This window comes from Babylonia areolata, chromosome 19, assembly GCF_041734735.1.
Source record: "Babylonia areolata isolate BAREFJ2019XMU chromosome 19, ASM4173473v1, whole genome shotgun sequence".
Lineage (NCBI taxonomy): Eukaryota > Metazoa > Mollusca > Gastropoda > Neogastropoda > Buccinidae > Babylonia > Babylonia areolata.
Window position 1 is genome coordinate 32,869,249 of NC_134894.1, and position 15,000 is coordinate 32,884,248.

The window sequence follows — 15,000 nt, forward strand, 5'->3', positions numbered from 1 at the left end:
GCAATTGCTTTCGATTAAGTAAGAACCCCCCCACCCCCCGAAAGCGGAGTATGGCTGCCTACAGGGCGGGGTAAAAACGGTCATACACGTAAAAGCCCACTCGTGTACATACGAGTGAACGTGGGAGTTGCAGCCCACGAACGCAGAAGAAGAAGAAGATTAAGTAAGACCGCGCTTCTTCAGATCTTTGATGTTTACTTACCCTTTCGCCTTGCGAACAGAGCAACCAAATTTCGGAGATGAGGCTGGGAGCGCTGAATATCGAAAGATAAACATATGCCGATAACTTCAGATATGAAGATCACTTTATTGTCCACTAAAACTGCTTTCAAAATGGAATTTTTCTTCTTCTGCAGACCATAAAATAATGATTATACTCTTTCGCTCCGTAATTCGACCGACACACAAAAGAATGTTTCAGTGTTGGATCCTCTATTCCTTTTAGTTTATCTGTGACGGTTGAGAGGAGGTGTTAATAAGCAACGTTGACTTCAAGTTGTGCCATTATGTCTTGTTTTGAATAGTGAAAATTTTACTTTTTCATGTAGCCTTCCTGAACCTCAGAAATACGTTCAGTGACAGCAGATGATATATATATTTTTTTTTTATACGTGTGTTGATATTGAGGAAATTGTTAACGAAATCCTTTGCGTCGTAAAACAGTGATTTTTCTTTCAAGTAAAGAAAACCAATGAGTTTTATTTGACTAAGTATAAATGGGTTCAGTCCGACATATGAGAAACTCGCTCATATAATTAGCAGCGACAGACAACTCAGGCTCAGCTAGAAGAAACGAGGGTCAGTGGGGAGGGGTGAGGAGGTAGTCTTCTTTTCGTGATGAGTCTGCAACAGCCAGGTTTAAAGGAGCTCGGTCAGTCGCATGACGATATTGTCATTGAAGAGATGAGTTGGGACTGCAGAAAAATCGTTTCTCGAGCAAAGATATTTTAGATGTGACAGTCTCTGGTTGTTCCTTCAACCCACCGGAAAGGTTAGAATATTAAAGAACAAACAATGGATTGCAAAGTAAGAAAAAGTGTTAGAAACAGGTTTACAATGCGACATGTAACAAGACAGAGGTGTGTGGTTATCCAATTGAGTTATTCTGCTCATTTTCGATCTGGTTTCCATGTACCAGATTTTTGTGTGTTTGTGTGTGTGTGTGTGTGTGTGTGTGTGTGTGAAAAATCAGTATTGAATAGATTTTTGCGTTTTCTGTCTGCACACACACACACACACACACACACACACACACACACACACACAGTACAACGATCTAATGTCTAGCAGAGCTTTAGTGAACCGTCATGTTTTGCAGAGAGAGAGAGTCCAGCGATCGGACTAATGGGTTGTAGAGCTTTAATGAACCGTTATGTTTTAATATGAATGAGAGAGAGAGAGAGAGAGAGAGAGAGAGAGAGAGAGAGATGTTGGGAGGATTTCTAACGAACGAATAACCATTAAGCGTGGCTCTCAACTGAGGCCTTAAGGTTTTAAGACAAAGACAGTCCATCAAATGACCATGTCCGTGTATGACTATCAAGCTGCCTGAAACCAGAAAGTGCATCAAGTTTTCCATTAAAAAGGTGCAGTTGTGCCATGCTTGTCATGCCATTGGTCATAGCCCAGGGCCAACACTGAATGATGTTTCCTCGTTATCATAGAATATTTAGCAAGGATACATTGTCTGTTTCGCTTAAGCCATCCCTGCTAATCACATGGTATTGCTTTGCTGTTGATGGAGATTTCTGCATTTTATTCATGAGAACATTTTTGTGCTTGCGTTGTAATTGATCGATTGATTACAGTGTCATGTGCGTCAAAGAATGGAGACATAGTTGAAGAAAATTTCTTGTATTCACTGGAAGATCTTTGTATATAATTATGTTTAGGTTAATGTTTTTATTTCTGTGGACAAAACCCGATGTACCAAAGACAGTGTTGATTGCTGGCGGGTGGTCAATGAGCAGAAGTCTGTCCATTCCCCGTCTTTCATTGAGGTTGATTAAGTGATGTGCACTGGTGGCATGTCATTTGGACCATTCATTGAAACTTTCAATGTTTCACTGTGTCTGAAATGACCAGAGATGTACATGCATGCGGTGTGTGAGGGAGTTGGTTTTTTTTGGGGGGGGGAGGGGGGAGTGAGGGTGTGTGAGTGAATGTGTTTGAGGGGATGGAGGAGAACTCGAACTCGAACGTTGTGATGACTAGGTCATTTTGCCCGTGTCAAGGGGTTGAGTCGGGGGATCGGGGAGTGGGAGGTAGGGAGTCCAGGGACAGTTGTATAGACCGTGTGAAACGCAAGTCAAGAGGGGAGGGAAGAGAGAGAGCACGAGAGACGGATGAGATGGATGACATTCTTTTTCCTTCGGGGCACTGGATCGCGGATTGCATACCACTATATTTCTCCAATACATGCAGTGGACACGTTCGAATGGTTGTCCTCAGGGTCTGGAGAAGACTCTGTTGGTTCTGCAACCCCAGTCTGATGGAACAGTCAGGAGCAGACAGACCAGTGGGGATGCCGGAAGTCAGTCGTTGTGATGACTGTCAGTGTGGCGTTGTGTGCCGATGTTCTCATGCAGCGAAAAGTCTTCGACGTCGGGCCTGTTGAAGGCTTTGGTTGACTGAGGCTCGCCAGTGCAGTGGATCTCAAGCATTCTCTTCCAGTTCCTTTTGCTTTGATCTTGCACCAAAGGGAGGCTGACTTTGATGGAGTCTTTGTAACGCTTCTCTGGTCGGTCTAGCTGTCTCTTTGCCACGTGCAAGCTCTCCCATGCAGCATGCGTGTGGGTGTGCTGTGCTCTTCCGTGCGGCTGACGTGCCTCACCCAACGGTGTTTGGCCTTGGTGAGCACGGATTCCATGTGGGTAGAATCAGCGTGGTCCAGGACTTCAGGCTTGGTGACGGGACACCACCACCGGATTCGAAATATGGAGCAACGGGCGCAATAGCCGAGTGGTTAAAGCGTTGGACTTTCAATCTGAGGGTCCAGGGTTCGAATCTCGGTAACGGCGCCTGGTGGGTAAAAGGTGGGGATTTTTCCGATCCCCCAGGTCACCATATGTGCAGACCTGCTTGTGCCTGAACCCCCTTTGTGTGTATACGCAAACAGAAAATCAAATACGTAAAAGATCCTGTAATCCATGTCAGCGTTCGGTGGGTTGTGGAAACAAGAACACACCCAGCATGCACACCCCCGAAAACGGAGTATGGCTGCATATATAGCGGGGTAAAAACGGTCATACACGTAAAAGTGCACGTACGAGTGTACATGGGAGTTGCAGCCCACGACGAAGAAGAAGAAGAAGAAATACGGAGCGAACAGCTCTCGTGTTGAAGATTTTGATGTGCCTGTGCGGTACGTCTACGATTCGCTTCCACATAGACTGTTAAAGGAATCGACTTAAATTCTGAAGAGGACTGAAGTTAGATGAGTCATGTGTCAGTTTTCTTCACGCCATTTCTATTACCGGTTCCTCGGTGTCTTCTCGTTTTTGCATGTTAGTTTGGGCTTGGGCCAAGATACTCTGGGATGGAATCAGTAGCTGGCGAGATTTGTTGATAGTCTGCAAGAGATTGGTTTATCATCAGTTCTGTTGTCTTATAAAGCGAGTGAAAGTTTGGTCACGTGTTTATAACTAATTCGTAAAAGTCTTATAAAGTCAGGTAAATTTTTGGTACATGCTCAGGAAATAAAGTTAAAAAAAAGTGACGATTGGGACCGGCAACCTGTTACCAATTAACGTTCGTCTTGTTAATCGAACTGGGTTTAATTAAATAAAACCCTTTCTTGTCCAGATTAAAGCGTAATGTATCCAATTTTCTGTTGGAATCCCACCAGTATTGGCCAGAAAGGTTACTGTACATGTCATTAATCCTTCATGAACAGAACCAGAAAAAATGCGTTCCGAAGAAAACAGTATGTGGTGGTTGTCTGTCTGCATTAAACAGAGGCACTTTTCAGTCGTCAGCTTCCCTGTTTAATTTTCTCGTTACTCTAACAGGGTGCTGCTGTCTCTTCCTCTCGGCTTTGTTGTTGTGTGCTTGTCAGTCCGATTAGAGAGAGAGAGAGAGGTGTCTGAATGGTTTATTGTTTAGGCCTTTCTGCCCGTGACAACAGGGGTAAGGGGGTGGGGAAGGTGGGAAGGGACTTCCGTGTTAACATCCATTACAAAGGACAGCGACAGCGAGAGAGAGAGAGAGAGAGAGAGAGAGAACGAACGAACGAACGAACGATCAATTCATGCTTAGACCATTGCCCCTCATAAAAGGGTATCAGAAAAGAGAGAGAGAGTGAGAGAGAACAAATATGGCAGTGGCTGTGAAAAAGAGTAACGTCAAGAACTATGACAACATGTAATGGAAAATATTGAAAGTGAAAATCCTTTTGTTCGTATTAAGTGCGTGTTATTGATGCGGCTTATGTTTAACTTGTATACGCATTTGTACTGACAGTTAATGCCTGGGCAGGCGGTTTAACTTAACGGAGAGGCTGGAGGATAAATACACACTCTTCCTCCCACGAGCACGTTGGAGTTGGTTTGTCGCCATTTATTCTAATGCGTATACTGCATATCGTGGTTATATGATTGTGTCATACATGCTTTCAGTGCACGAATTTTTTTTGTTCATGAACTACCATTTCTGATTAGTTTTGATTAAAAAAAAAATTATTTTGATAACATGAAGCATTATTTACCACAATTTTGCTTTTCTATGGGAAAACACTCGATGCTTTGTAAAATAACTTTATGATGACCTTTTATTGTTATACTTATGCTACCCCCTCCTCGTTTTCACTGCACAAATGACAGTTTAGTGTCATGGTGTGTGGAAACGGAAAGACGGCCGAATCATCTGAATGGCTTTTTCCTAAAGTGTACATCATGCTGTATGTATCGATTTGATGTTTGCATTTATTTGGACATGTAGATGTGACTATGATGTGAATTAATCTGTTGATATTATGTATCGATATGGTGTTTTCGTGCTATATTTCTCATGTTTTGAAGAAACGGAGTAATTCTAGGCCCGGTCGAAGTAATGTCCCCCCCCAGTTATGTGGCTCAGCATATGAAATTCAGACGCCAACTGAAATCAAATCATTTTATAGATAGGGATAAACGTTATGACAAACATGGCGTTGAAGACGTTCGTTCAGTCAAAGGAAGAAAGTGATCGTAATGGCAAATTAAGGTTATATTTTATGGGGTGACAAAATTATCGAGCATTAGTCACGTCGTGGGGAATGAATTTTCAAGACGAATTCCACTAAAGTCTTTTTTTGCATGTAGTGTCAAACCAAACTATTTTTCATTGGCGGCGTCATCGATGATCGTAAAGAAAGAAGGAAGGGTTGCCTTTCATGCCCCGTTCTCACGATGATTTGTTTTACTTGTGATGAATTGACATCAAACCCTTGTTGGGAGATTCACCAGAGGCATTCACAGTTACTTTGGTATCCGTGACAATATTAGTATCCAGATATCAAATATTGTCACGGATACCAAAGTAACTGTCAATGCCTCTGGTGAATCTCCCAACAAGGGTTTGATGCCAATGCATGACTAATTTGATGTCTGGATACTGATATTGTCACGAAGCGGTCTATTAGTCCGCGGGTTTGGTGAGTCTTGATCTGGGGGGAAAAAAGAAGAAAAAACGGCGGATGACATACCTCCCGTAGGTAAAGCATTATTTGTCGTTTTTCTGATGGGGGTAATGTGCGCTGATTATAATTGTTCCCTGGAGTTGGCAAAACATTCGTCAGTTGTAGTCTGACATCGTCTTGACTGCTTTCGGCAAAGTCGAAGCTGTTGCTTAAGAAAGAAGTGAGTTTGGTATTGGGATAATGTGAAATGTTCCAAAAATAAAAACGTGACCAAAATGAAAAGTTATTTGTGATTTATGTATGTTTGCACACTAACAAATAAACAACGCCAGAAATGTGCAAGATAGAAGACAATAAAAAGATAGAGAAATTTTTCAATATTTTTTATTATACGGGTGAGCAGTAAAATTTTGAAAAAGGGAGGCAATAGCCTATCTCCAAACTGGAGATTTGCTCGTGCCACCCCACGACAAGAGTTCGGCCCCCCCAGTATTTTTTGGGGTGGGTTTACAAACACAATTTCCAAAATTGAACATTTTTCCTTTCCTACCCCCACAAGTAAAAATACCAGTTCATCAGGTATACAAAACTTTTAGTCCTCCCCCAAATAAGATGTCTAAATAAATCACCTATACAAATTCTAAAGCTGTGCCTTGCGCGATACAGTCTGGTAATTATATATTGACCAGTGTTATCTCCCCCTTCTCCACTTTCACAGCAGAGTTGAGGGTTAATTGATGGAGTGAATAACTTGATATAACAATGTCCTAGGTCTACAGCTACACGCCCTGGTCCATGTCGCCTCTTATTAAAGTCTAAATATAGTGTTAAAATGAAGTTAATCATACGATTTAAATTAGTCTGTTAGTGGATGGCGTTAGATTCTACGATTATACGCTAACCTTTGAATATATAAAGTTAATAGATCAGCTCTAAAATACACGGAAACAACTGGTTTCATGAAATCCACACACAGTAAATAGTTCCACTTCTTTGCTGCAACATACAGAGCGATGCCAGTGGATAGAACGCCGTTCCAGGCAGACATAGAACCAATGTCCCAGATCATTTCCACAAGGCCAACATTTTTTTTCTCCCGCCCACCGGTAGTCAATGAGTCTTTCAGAAGAGCCGATCATTCGAGGTCCAATCAACAGCATCAGCGCACACTGTTGAGAGAAACTTCCAGCTTGTGAACTTCCAAATGCGGACTCAAAAAGTATTTCCTTGGACACAAAAAAGACACCAAATACCTCTGAACACACACACAAAAACAAACTACCCCACCTCCGAAAAAAAGGTAATCAACCCTATTTCTCACGTCTTTTCAGAAGTACTGATCGACAACAGTACAAGTGAATTCCTCCTCATTCGTCAAAGCTGCTTAGAGCCCAGCCGACTACACCTGGCTGCACAAAGGACTGAAAACACTATCAACATTCATCCCCTATAACCCGAAATTACAAAGAAAAAACAAAGCAAAAAAACGCCCCCCCAAAAAACAACAAACAACCCCCCCCAAAAAAAAAACACCAAACAACAACAACAAAAAAACAACAACAACCAAAACCACCCCCCAAACAACAACAACAACAAACAAACAAACACAACAAAAAACAAAACAAAACAAAACAAAAACGACCCACACCTGTAAAAGAACGCCGAGCACAAACACAGTCACGACATATAAAAACCTTGGACTTCCCTATACCATTCCATCAATGTTTCACAAGAAGAAAAAAAAAAAGGTTGGTTCATAGTCCAGCCGACTGCACAGGGCCATTTCAGGACTGTCAAAACATACAAACGCTCAGCCGCGTCAACACGAAACTCACATCTACACCAAGACAAACCCTTGACACATGATCCTAACCATTTAGTTCCTTGGGGAAATAAGACAAGGCCGTGCTAAGAACGTCAGCCCTTCCGCTTAATCTATCATCTCCAGATTAAAAACAAAACAAAAAACCCCAAACAATTCGCCAAAAAGAAAAAAACAACAAATTAATACTTCAAAGCCAAACAAATAAATTATTTAAAACGGCCAGATAGGCAAATAACACTACCTAATGGACACCAAGTGCCCATCACAATTTCACAACCTAATCGTCAGAGCAAAACAGCACAGATACACACACACCACCACCACCACCAACAACAACCCAAGAACAAAATCAAATAAGCAAGCAAACAAACAAAATACAAAAAATAAACACAAACAAACAAAAAGCCAGATACAGAAGACATGAAAGAAAAGACCTTTCCAGCACAGAATTTCCAGAATGTCCGGGATACAATTCGTGCTGAAAAAAAGGTCCAGGCATTCCCACAGGGGTACAGGTGAATTCACTGGCGCTTTCACGGATGCCACGGTCTCCTGGCTTGCAGGTGGATCCCACGGCAATGTGGGGAGATTATTTTGTTAAACAAGAAGATAAAGATCTGTAAGCACACCAAATACTTTAGACCACCGTGCTAACACAACGTAACGGAAAACCATTGATGTACTCTCTACTATGGCAACGTGCACTCTTCCGGAAAGACATTTGCATTAAAACACCACAGTACAAACCTTCGGATTTTTTCATGGACATCATCGACATGATTCAGAGTTCGTAAAAACTGAGCAAATGTCTCTTGTGGCTTGAAATAAAGCGAGTCATCTTTAGTGTTTAGGAAATATGTACAGGTCCTTACAGCACAACCAGTGGGGCCACCATACCGCCAATGTTACATATAAATTATTGTACATATCACTATAGCAACACTAAGGGAGTCACCGTAGTTTGAATGTAGTGTACACACATCACTTCAGCAACACCAATGGGGACGTTGTTGCATTAAGGTGATATATTACACACAACACTTTAGAAACATTAAGGGAGACACCATAGCGTTAATGTGATATATTACACACAGAACAATAGCAACACCAAGGAAGTCACCATAGTTTGAATGTAGCATACACACATCACTTTAGCAACACCAAGGGAGATGCTCTTGCATTGATGCAATATATTACACACATCACTTTAGCAACACCAAGGGAGACCCTGCTGCATTGGTGTGATATATTACACACAGCACAATAGCAACACCAAGGGAGATGCTGTTGCGTTAATGTGATATAACACACACAACACTATAGTGACACCGAGGGAAGTCTCAACAATTTTGATGAAATACACACATCATAACAACACGAAGGGAAGTCACCATAGTGACAGTGTGACAACATACACAACACTCTAACGACACACACACACACACACACACACACACACACACACAAAACAACAACAACAACAAAAACAAGTCAACATTATTTTGTAACGTGATATGTACACAGATACAATCAAACATAAACAGCACCCTCCTCCTCCTCCTCCACCTCCCCTCCCTCAGTCATCTCCCAACCTCTACCCAACCTCCCCCCCCCCCGACTCCCACCCTCATCCCCATCTCCACAACCCACTCTACTGACGCACCCACCCACCCACCAATCCAATCCCCCAGCCCCCCGACCCCCACAATCTCAAGCCATGTTGACGCCGCTGTGATGGTGGTTGTTGGTCCAGGCATGCAGGGCAATGTAGTCAGCGCGCTGGTCCGGGTGGTCGAGACTACTGCCGCCTGCTATCCCCGGGTAGCGGCCGTGCCCGTGCCCGTGCCCGTGGCGGCCACCCGAGGAGCCCTTGGGTAGCGAGTAGCTACCCCGGGCGGAGTCGGCCCCGCCGCCACCGCCGCCGCCCAGGTGGGTGGAGACGGTGATGCTGCGGATGTCCAGGGTGTGCGGGTACTGGCGGCAGCGGGTGGCCGAGAAGGTGTGGCGGAGCTGGCAGTGTACCTGTCCGAACAGAGGGTATTGCACAGTTATCAGTACCTGTCCGAACAGAGGGTATTGCACAGTTATCAGTACCTGTCCGAATAGAGGGTATTGCACAGTTATCAGTACCTGTCCGACAGAGGGTATTGCACAGTTATCAGTACCTGTCCGAACAGAGGGTATTGCACAGTTATCAGTACCTGTCCGAACAGAGGGTATTGTACAGTTATCAGTACCTGTCCGAATAGAGGGCATTGCACAGTTATCAGTACCTGTACGAATAGAGGGCATTGCACAGTTATCAGTACCCGCCCGAATAGAGGGCATTGTACAGTTATCAGTACCTGTCCGAACAGAGGGCATTGCACAGTTATCAGTACCTGTCCGAATAGAGGGCATTGCACAGTTATCAGTACCTGTCCGACAGAGGGTATTGCACAGTTATCAGTACCTGTCCGAACAGAGGGTATTGTACAGTTATCAGTACCTGTCCGAATAGAGGGCATTGCACAGTTATCAGTACCTGTACGAATAGAGGGCATTGTACAGTTATCAGTACCTGTCCGAATAGAGGGCATTGCACAGTTATCAGTACCTGTCCGACAGAGGGTATTGTACAGTTATCAGTACCTGTCCGAATAGAGGGCATTGCACAGTTATCAGTACCTTGTACAGTTATCAGTACCTGTCCGAATAGAGGGCATTGTACAGTTATCAGTACCTGTCCGAATAGAGGGCATTGCACAGTTATCAGTACCTGTCCGAATAGAGGGTATTGCACAGTTATTAGTTGTCCGATGTGTGGTTGTGTGTGTGTGTGTGTGTGTGTGTGTGTGTGTGTGTGTGTGTGTGTGTGTGTGTGTGTGTGTATACCTATCAAAGTGGATTTCTGCTACATAATTTGCCAGAAGACAACACTTATGTTGTTAATGGGATCTTTTTCAGTGCAATGAGTAGCATAAAATTATGCTGCACACGGGGGCCTCCGTTCATCGCCTCATCTGTAATGACAGATGCTCATTTGATTTTCAAACAACAGTAATAACAACTGAAAAGAAAAGCAAAACATCATCGATCAGTCGAACGTGTGCACGAGCATCTCGTTGCATGCGAGTGGTATGCGTGCAAATAAAAAAAAAAATCAACAACAACAAAAACAACCAAACTGACGATGTCACCTGATAGTGCAGTTGGCTTGATGCACAATATCACAGGATAAGTTGGGTTTTTTTTAATGTTTGACGTTAGTTGTTTTTTTTGGTCTTCTTCTCATTTCTGAAACAAGCATTCCCCCAAGCACCCCCGAACACACTCGCTGACACACTTGAATATATTTCTTTACTCGCCACCCCCCCTGCCCTTCTGCCCCCCTTAAGCGTCCCACCCCCAACCCCCAGCCCCCGGTCTAATATCACTTGAAATGCTAAGACGTAAAACTGAAGACTATTACCACCAAACCAAATTCTACGACTCAACGAACGAACGAAAAGAAACACTGAACATACTCGTACCTCGCTGTTACTGAAGCAGAAAATGATGGCCACCACAGCTCCCTGAAAAAACAACAACGAGAAGAAATAAAAATCACGTTGTTATTTGCATTGTATCACATCATATCATCTAATATTTAATATATCACATCATATCACCTAATATTTAATATTTCATTTTTCATATTTTACACACACACACACACACACACACACACACACACACACACACACACACACACACAAACACCCCCACCCTCCCACCACACACACCACTATCTCTTTCTCTCTTGGGTCATTTTCGAACTCTTTCCCTGTTAAAGTTTTCTTTCTTCGTTTCTGTCTGAGGAAACAGTCAACACACTGGTTTCTTGTACACAGTGACCCGAATCAAAGGGCTACAACCACGACTGACGGAGAAAGTCTGCAACAATTATTCCCCTTTGCACACATGCTGAGCGTGGGGGGGAATCCGATGACAACCGATGTATGTTGTACCCGCGTTTGTTTTTTCTGGATTAATCTACGACTCGTTAACGTGTTAACGGGGGTGTTTGGGAATGTGTGACCAACTGACTATGATTGTCAGTGTGTAAAATAAACAAGATTAAAGAAAAAGAGGGAAAACAAGGACAAATGACAAACGGTGTTTGTCGACTCTCAGTCAACTGTGGTGATACAGGTTTTGTTTTCTCTCGTTTTCACAGTTAAAAATAGCATTAAAAGAAGGCATTGTTTACTTCTCTGACCCGGGAAGATTATACACACATATAATTTGTGTTTTTGGCGCTTCACGAGAATATTCATTGTGCCAGAACGCGATTTTAATCAAAACATTGACACAACAATTTCAGAATGCTGCATGCGTGAATCTTGCACCTCGTGAGTAAACAGAGGAATCGAGGCATCAAAATGCAACATCTACGTAGTTATGTTTTCGAGTTCGCATTTCAAACGTACCCTGGGCCAACCCTCACCCCGCTCTCGTCACATACCTCTAACCCCCAACTTGACTTACCACCTCCTCTGCCCGCACTGTCTATGTGCTAACCGGATGGATGTAACAGTATTCACCACAGTCTAGCCAGGTTCGAGAGATCGGGTCAAACTCTTATCTCCAAAGAGAAATTCACATGTGAGCGTGTTGTTCATTGCTCACTATACAAGCAATAGAAAATGCAATCTAAAATACGTATATATATATATGTGAATCAACGCTCACATTTCGCATATACGCTTGCGCAACAAATAAAAGGGATATGATGATAAAGTCGGAAAAGAAATACCTATCTGTAAAACAACACAGCAAAGGTAATATTATAAGGCAGAAAAACATCAATCAAATTACAACAGTAAAAATAACATATTTACACTAAACATCAACTTCAAATTCAGCGGAACACACACACACACACACACACACACACACACACACACACACACACACAACAACAACAACAACAACAACAACAAAACAAACTGTGTTCATCCATCGAATGTTCTACGTAGCATCTTAAAGTAGATATATTTGAAGGCAGTTCTGCGACATTTTATAGAGATTAGGACCACGGTACCAAATTGTCTCATTTTCATTGCGGTCTTAACTTAATCTCCTGTTGTTCTTACTCATATGTGGAGTGATGGCCTAGAGGTAACGCGTCCACCTAGGAAGCGAGAGAATCTGAGCGCGCTGGTTCGAATCACGGCTCAGCCGCCAGTATTCCCCCCCCCCTCCACTAGACCTTGAGTGGTGGTCTGCACGCTAGTCATTGGGATGAGACGATAAATCGAGGTCCCGTGTGCAGTATGCACTTAGCGCACGTAAAAGAACCTACGGCAACAAAAGGGTTGTACCTGGCAACATTCTGTAGGAAAATCTACTTCGATTGGAAAAGCAAATAAAACTGCACGCAGGAAAAACAAAAACAAAAACAAAACAAAAATAAAAGGGTGGCGTTGTAGAGTAGCGACGCGCTCTCCCTGGGGAGAGCAGCCCGAATTTCACACGGAGAAATCTGTTGTGACAAAAAGAAATACAAATACAAATATAATACATTTTTCAAAGTTCCGACATTCGGCACACTGTGTTTCCCGAACCGATCCACACAAACCTGAACCCAAATTCATCACCTGCTACCCTACTTCCTCTTTAATTCGGATGCAGACATACAGACATACAGACATCCTCCATCTCCCTCTCTCTCTCTCTCTCTCTCTCTCTCTCTCTGTGTGTGTGTGTGTGTGTGTGTGTGTGTGTGTTGTCGTTCGACATAGACTGTCCCAAAGAAGATGGTGGAGCATACTACAAAAGCCGTTTAATTCAGATTAATTTTCCTGGCACCAAAGCTATCTCCTTAACCGACATAAACCGACTCTGCAGTATACTTGGCACCTGTGTGTGTGTGTGTGTGTGTGTGTGTGTGTGTGTGTGTGTGTGCACGCGCTCGCGCGCGCGTAGGTGCGTTCGTTTCTGTGATTCTTTTCAGTGCTTCCAGCGCCAATTGCACAATCATTAATTCAACATGGAACGTGCTGAACAGCGGTTGAAGCCTTACATAACCCAGTTCCCGTGGCACGCGTCACAGTCCAAATCCAGCACGTTTCCCACGAATGAAAACAAGTTTAGGCTGAATGGCACTGATTTGACTGATACATTCTGAAACTGGTTTGAAAATGATTTGGAAATTAAAAGCAAACACGCGTTAACCTTACACTGACAATGACATGCCGCCTTCCCTTCTTAGAAGCGCGCACACACACACACACACACACACACAAGCACGAAAACACACTGGTGTACGAAGGTGCACGTATCAACGCACACAGACATATATACAGACAGGAGAGAGAGAGAGAGCAAAAGGAGATAGAGGGAAGGGGAAAGAGAGGAGATGAGAACGAGAAAGACTGTGTGTGTGTGTGTGTGTGTGTGTGTGTGTGCGCGCGTGTGTGTGCTACGTTTTCCTTCCCCTTCCCCCTAAAAAAGATAACCTTTCCTGATCAGATACCAAGACTGATTTATTGGAAATAATTATATCGACTTGGTTCCCCCCCCCTCCCGACCCCCCTCCCGACCCACCCCACCTGACATTTACAAAGCGTTATTTCGTGGTATTTATTCATAAATGAAGTGCCTTTGATCCTGGGCGGGGTATACAAGAAACCCCCCCCCCCAAAAAAAAACAAAACAACCACACACAAAACCCCCCCCAACAAAAAACAAAAAAGAATAAAAAACAACAAAAAAACAAAACAAAAACAAACAAACAAACAAAAAAACAATGCCTGGAGGGACATCTGTCTGGTTAGAGACCAGATGATGGGCACTGCACTGCACTTCACTCGGGGGCCTCCGAGCAATCAAACCATGCTACCTGTCGCCCGGCCGACCGCAGGGGCCGTTTCAGGGCTGGGGGGGATACCAGACTGAAAGACAAAGAGAATCGTCAGGACTTCTCACGGAAAGGAGAAAAGGAAGGAAAGGGAAGGGAGGAGGATATGACACGCAGGAACGCATCAAAGGAGAAAGGAAGGAAGGAAGCAAAAATAAAACACACACACACACACACACACGAGAAAGCAGAGAAAAAGGAGAAAGCAGAGAAAAAGGAGAAAGGCAAGACAGGAGGAAAGGAGGAATGAAAAAAGGTGGGGGTGGGAGAAAGTCAGGCAGGGGAGGAGGAAGGAAAGAAGGGGTGGGGAAGGTAGGCAGTCAGGGAAGAAGGAAGGAAAGAAGGAAGGAAAAGAGGGGAAGAAAGAAGGAAGGAAAGAAGGAAGGGGTGGGGGAGAAAGGGTGGGGGAGAAAGGGGGTTGGAAAAAGGGTGGGAAAGAAAGGGGGGGGGGGAAGGCCGGAAGGAAAGAAGGAAAGAAGGGGAGAAGAAAGGCAGGCAGGAAAGGAGAAATGGGGGAGGCACGAACGAAAGAAGGAAGGAACGAAAAGAAGGGGGGGGGGTGAGGGGAAGAAAGGCAGGGAGGGAGGAAAGAAGGGGGGTGGGGGAGGGGAGAAGAAATTTTGTTGATACTGACACAGTCAGTCAATGGTGCAATTACGACCCTGTACAAGCTCA

At 43.8% G+C, this 15,000-nt stretch overlaps 2 protein-coding genes across 4 annotated transcripts in view; one reads left to right on the plus strand and one right to left on the minus strand.

Annotated features, from left to right (window-relative positions):
• Positions 1-1,099, plus strand: part of LOC143293642 (calcitonin gene-related peptide type 1 receptor-like) — a 260,112-nt gene extending 259,013 nt beyond the window's left edge. For all 3 annotated transcript variants that reach the window (XM_076604750.1, XM_076604751.1, XM_076604752.1), the window contains exon 13: positions 1-1,099. This exon is cut by the window's left edge and continues 2,869 nt beyond it. The gene's annotated coding sequence lies outside the window, so the exon portion shown is untranslated.
• Positions 1,100-9,152: 8,053 nt separating this feature from the next.
• The window catches only part of LOC143294147 (calcitonin gene-related peptide type 1 receptor-like), a 154,380-nt gene continuing 148,532 nt past the window's right edge, over positions 9,153-15,000 (minus strand). Inside the window, exons 10-11 of the mRNA XM_076605579.1 lie at positions 10,955-10,996; positions 9,153-9,464 (exon numbers count right to left, since the gene is read on the minus strand). Coding sequence (XP_076461694.1) covers positions 9,153-9,464; positions 10,955-10,996 — 354 coding nt within the window. The remainder of the gene's footprint in view (positions 9,465-10,954; positions 10,997-15,000) is intronic.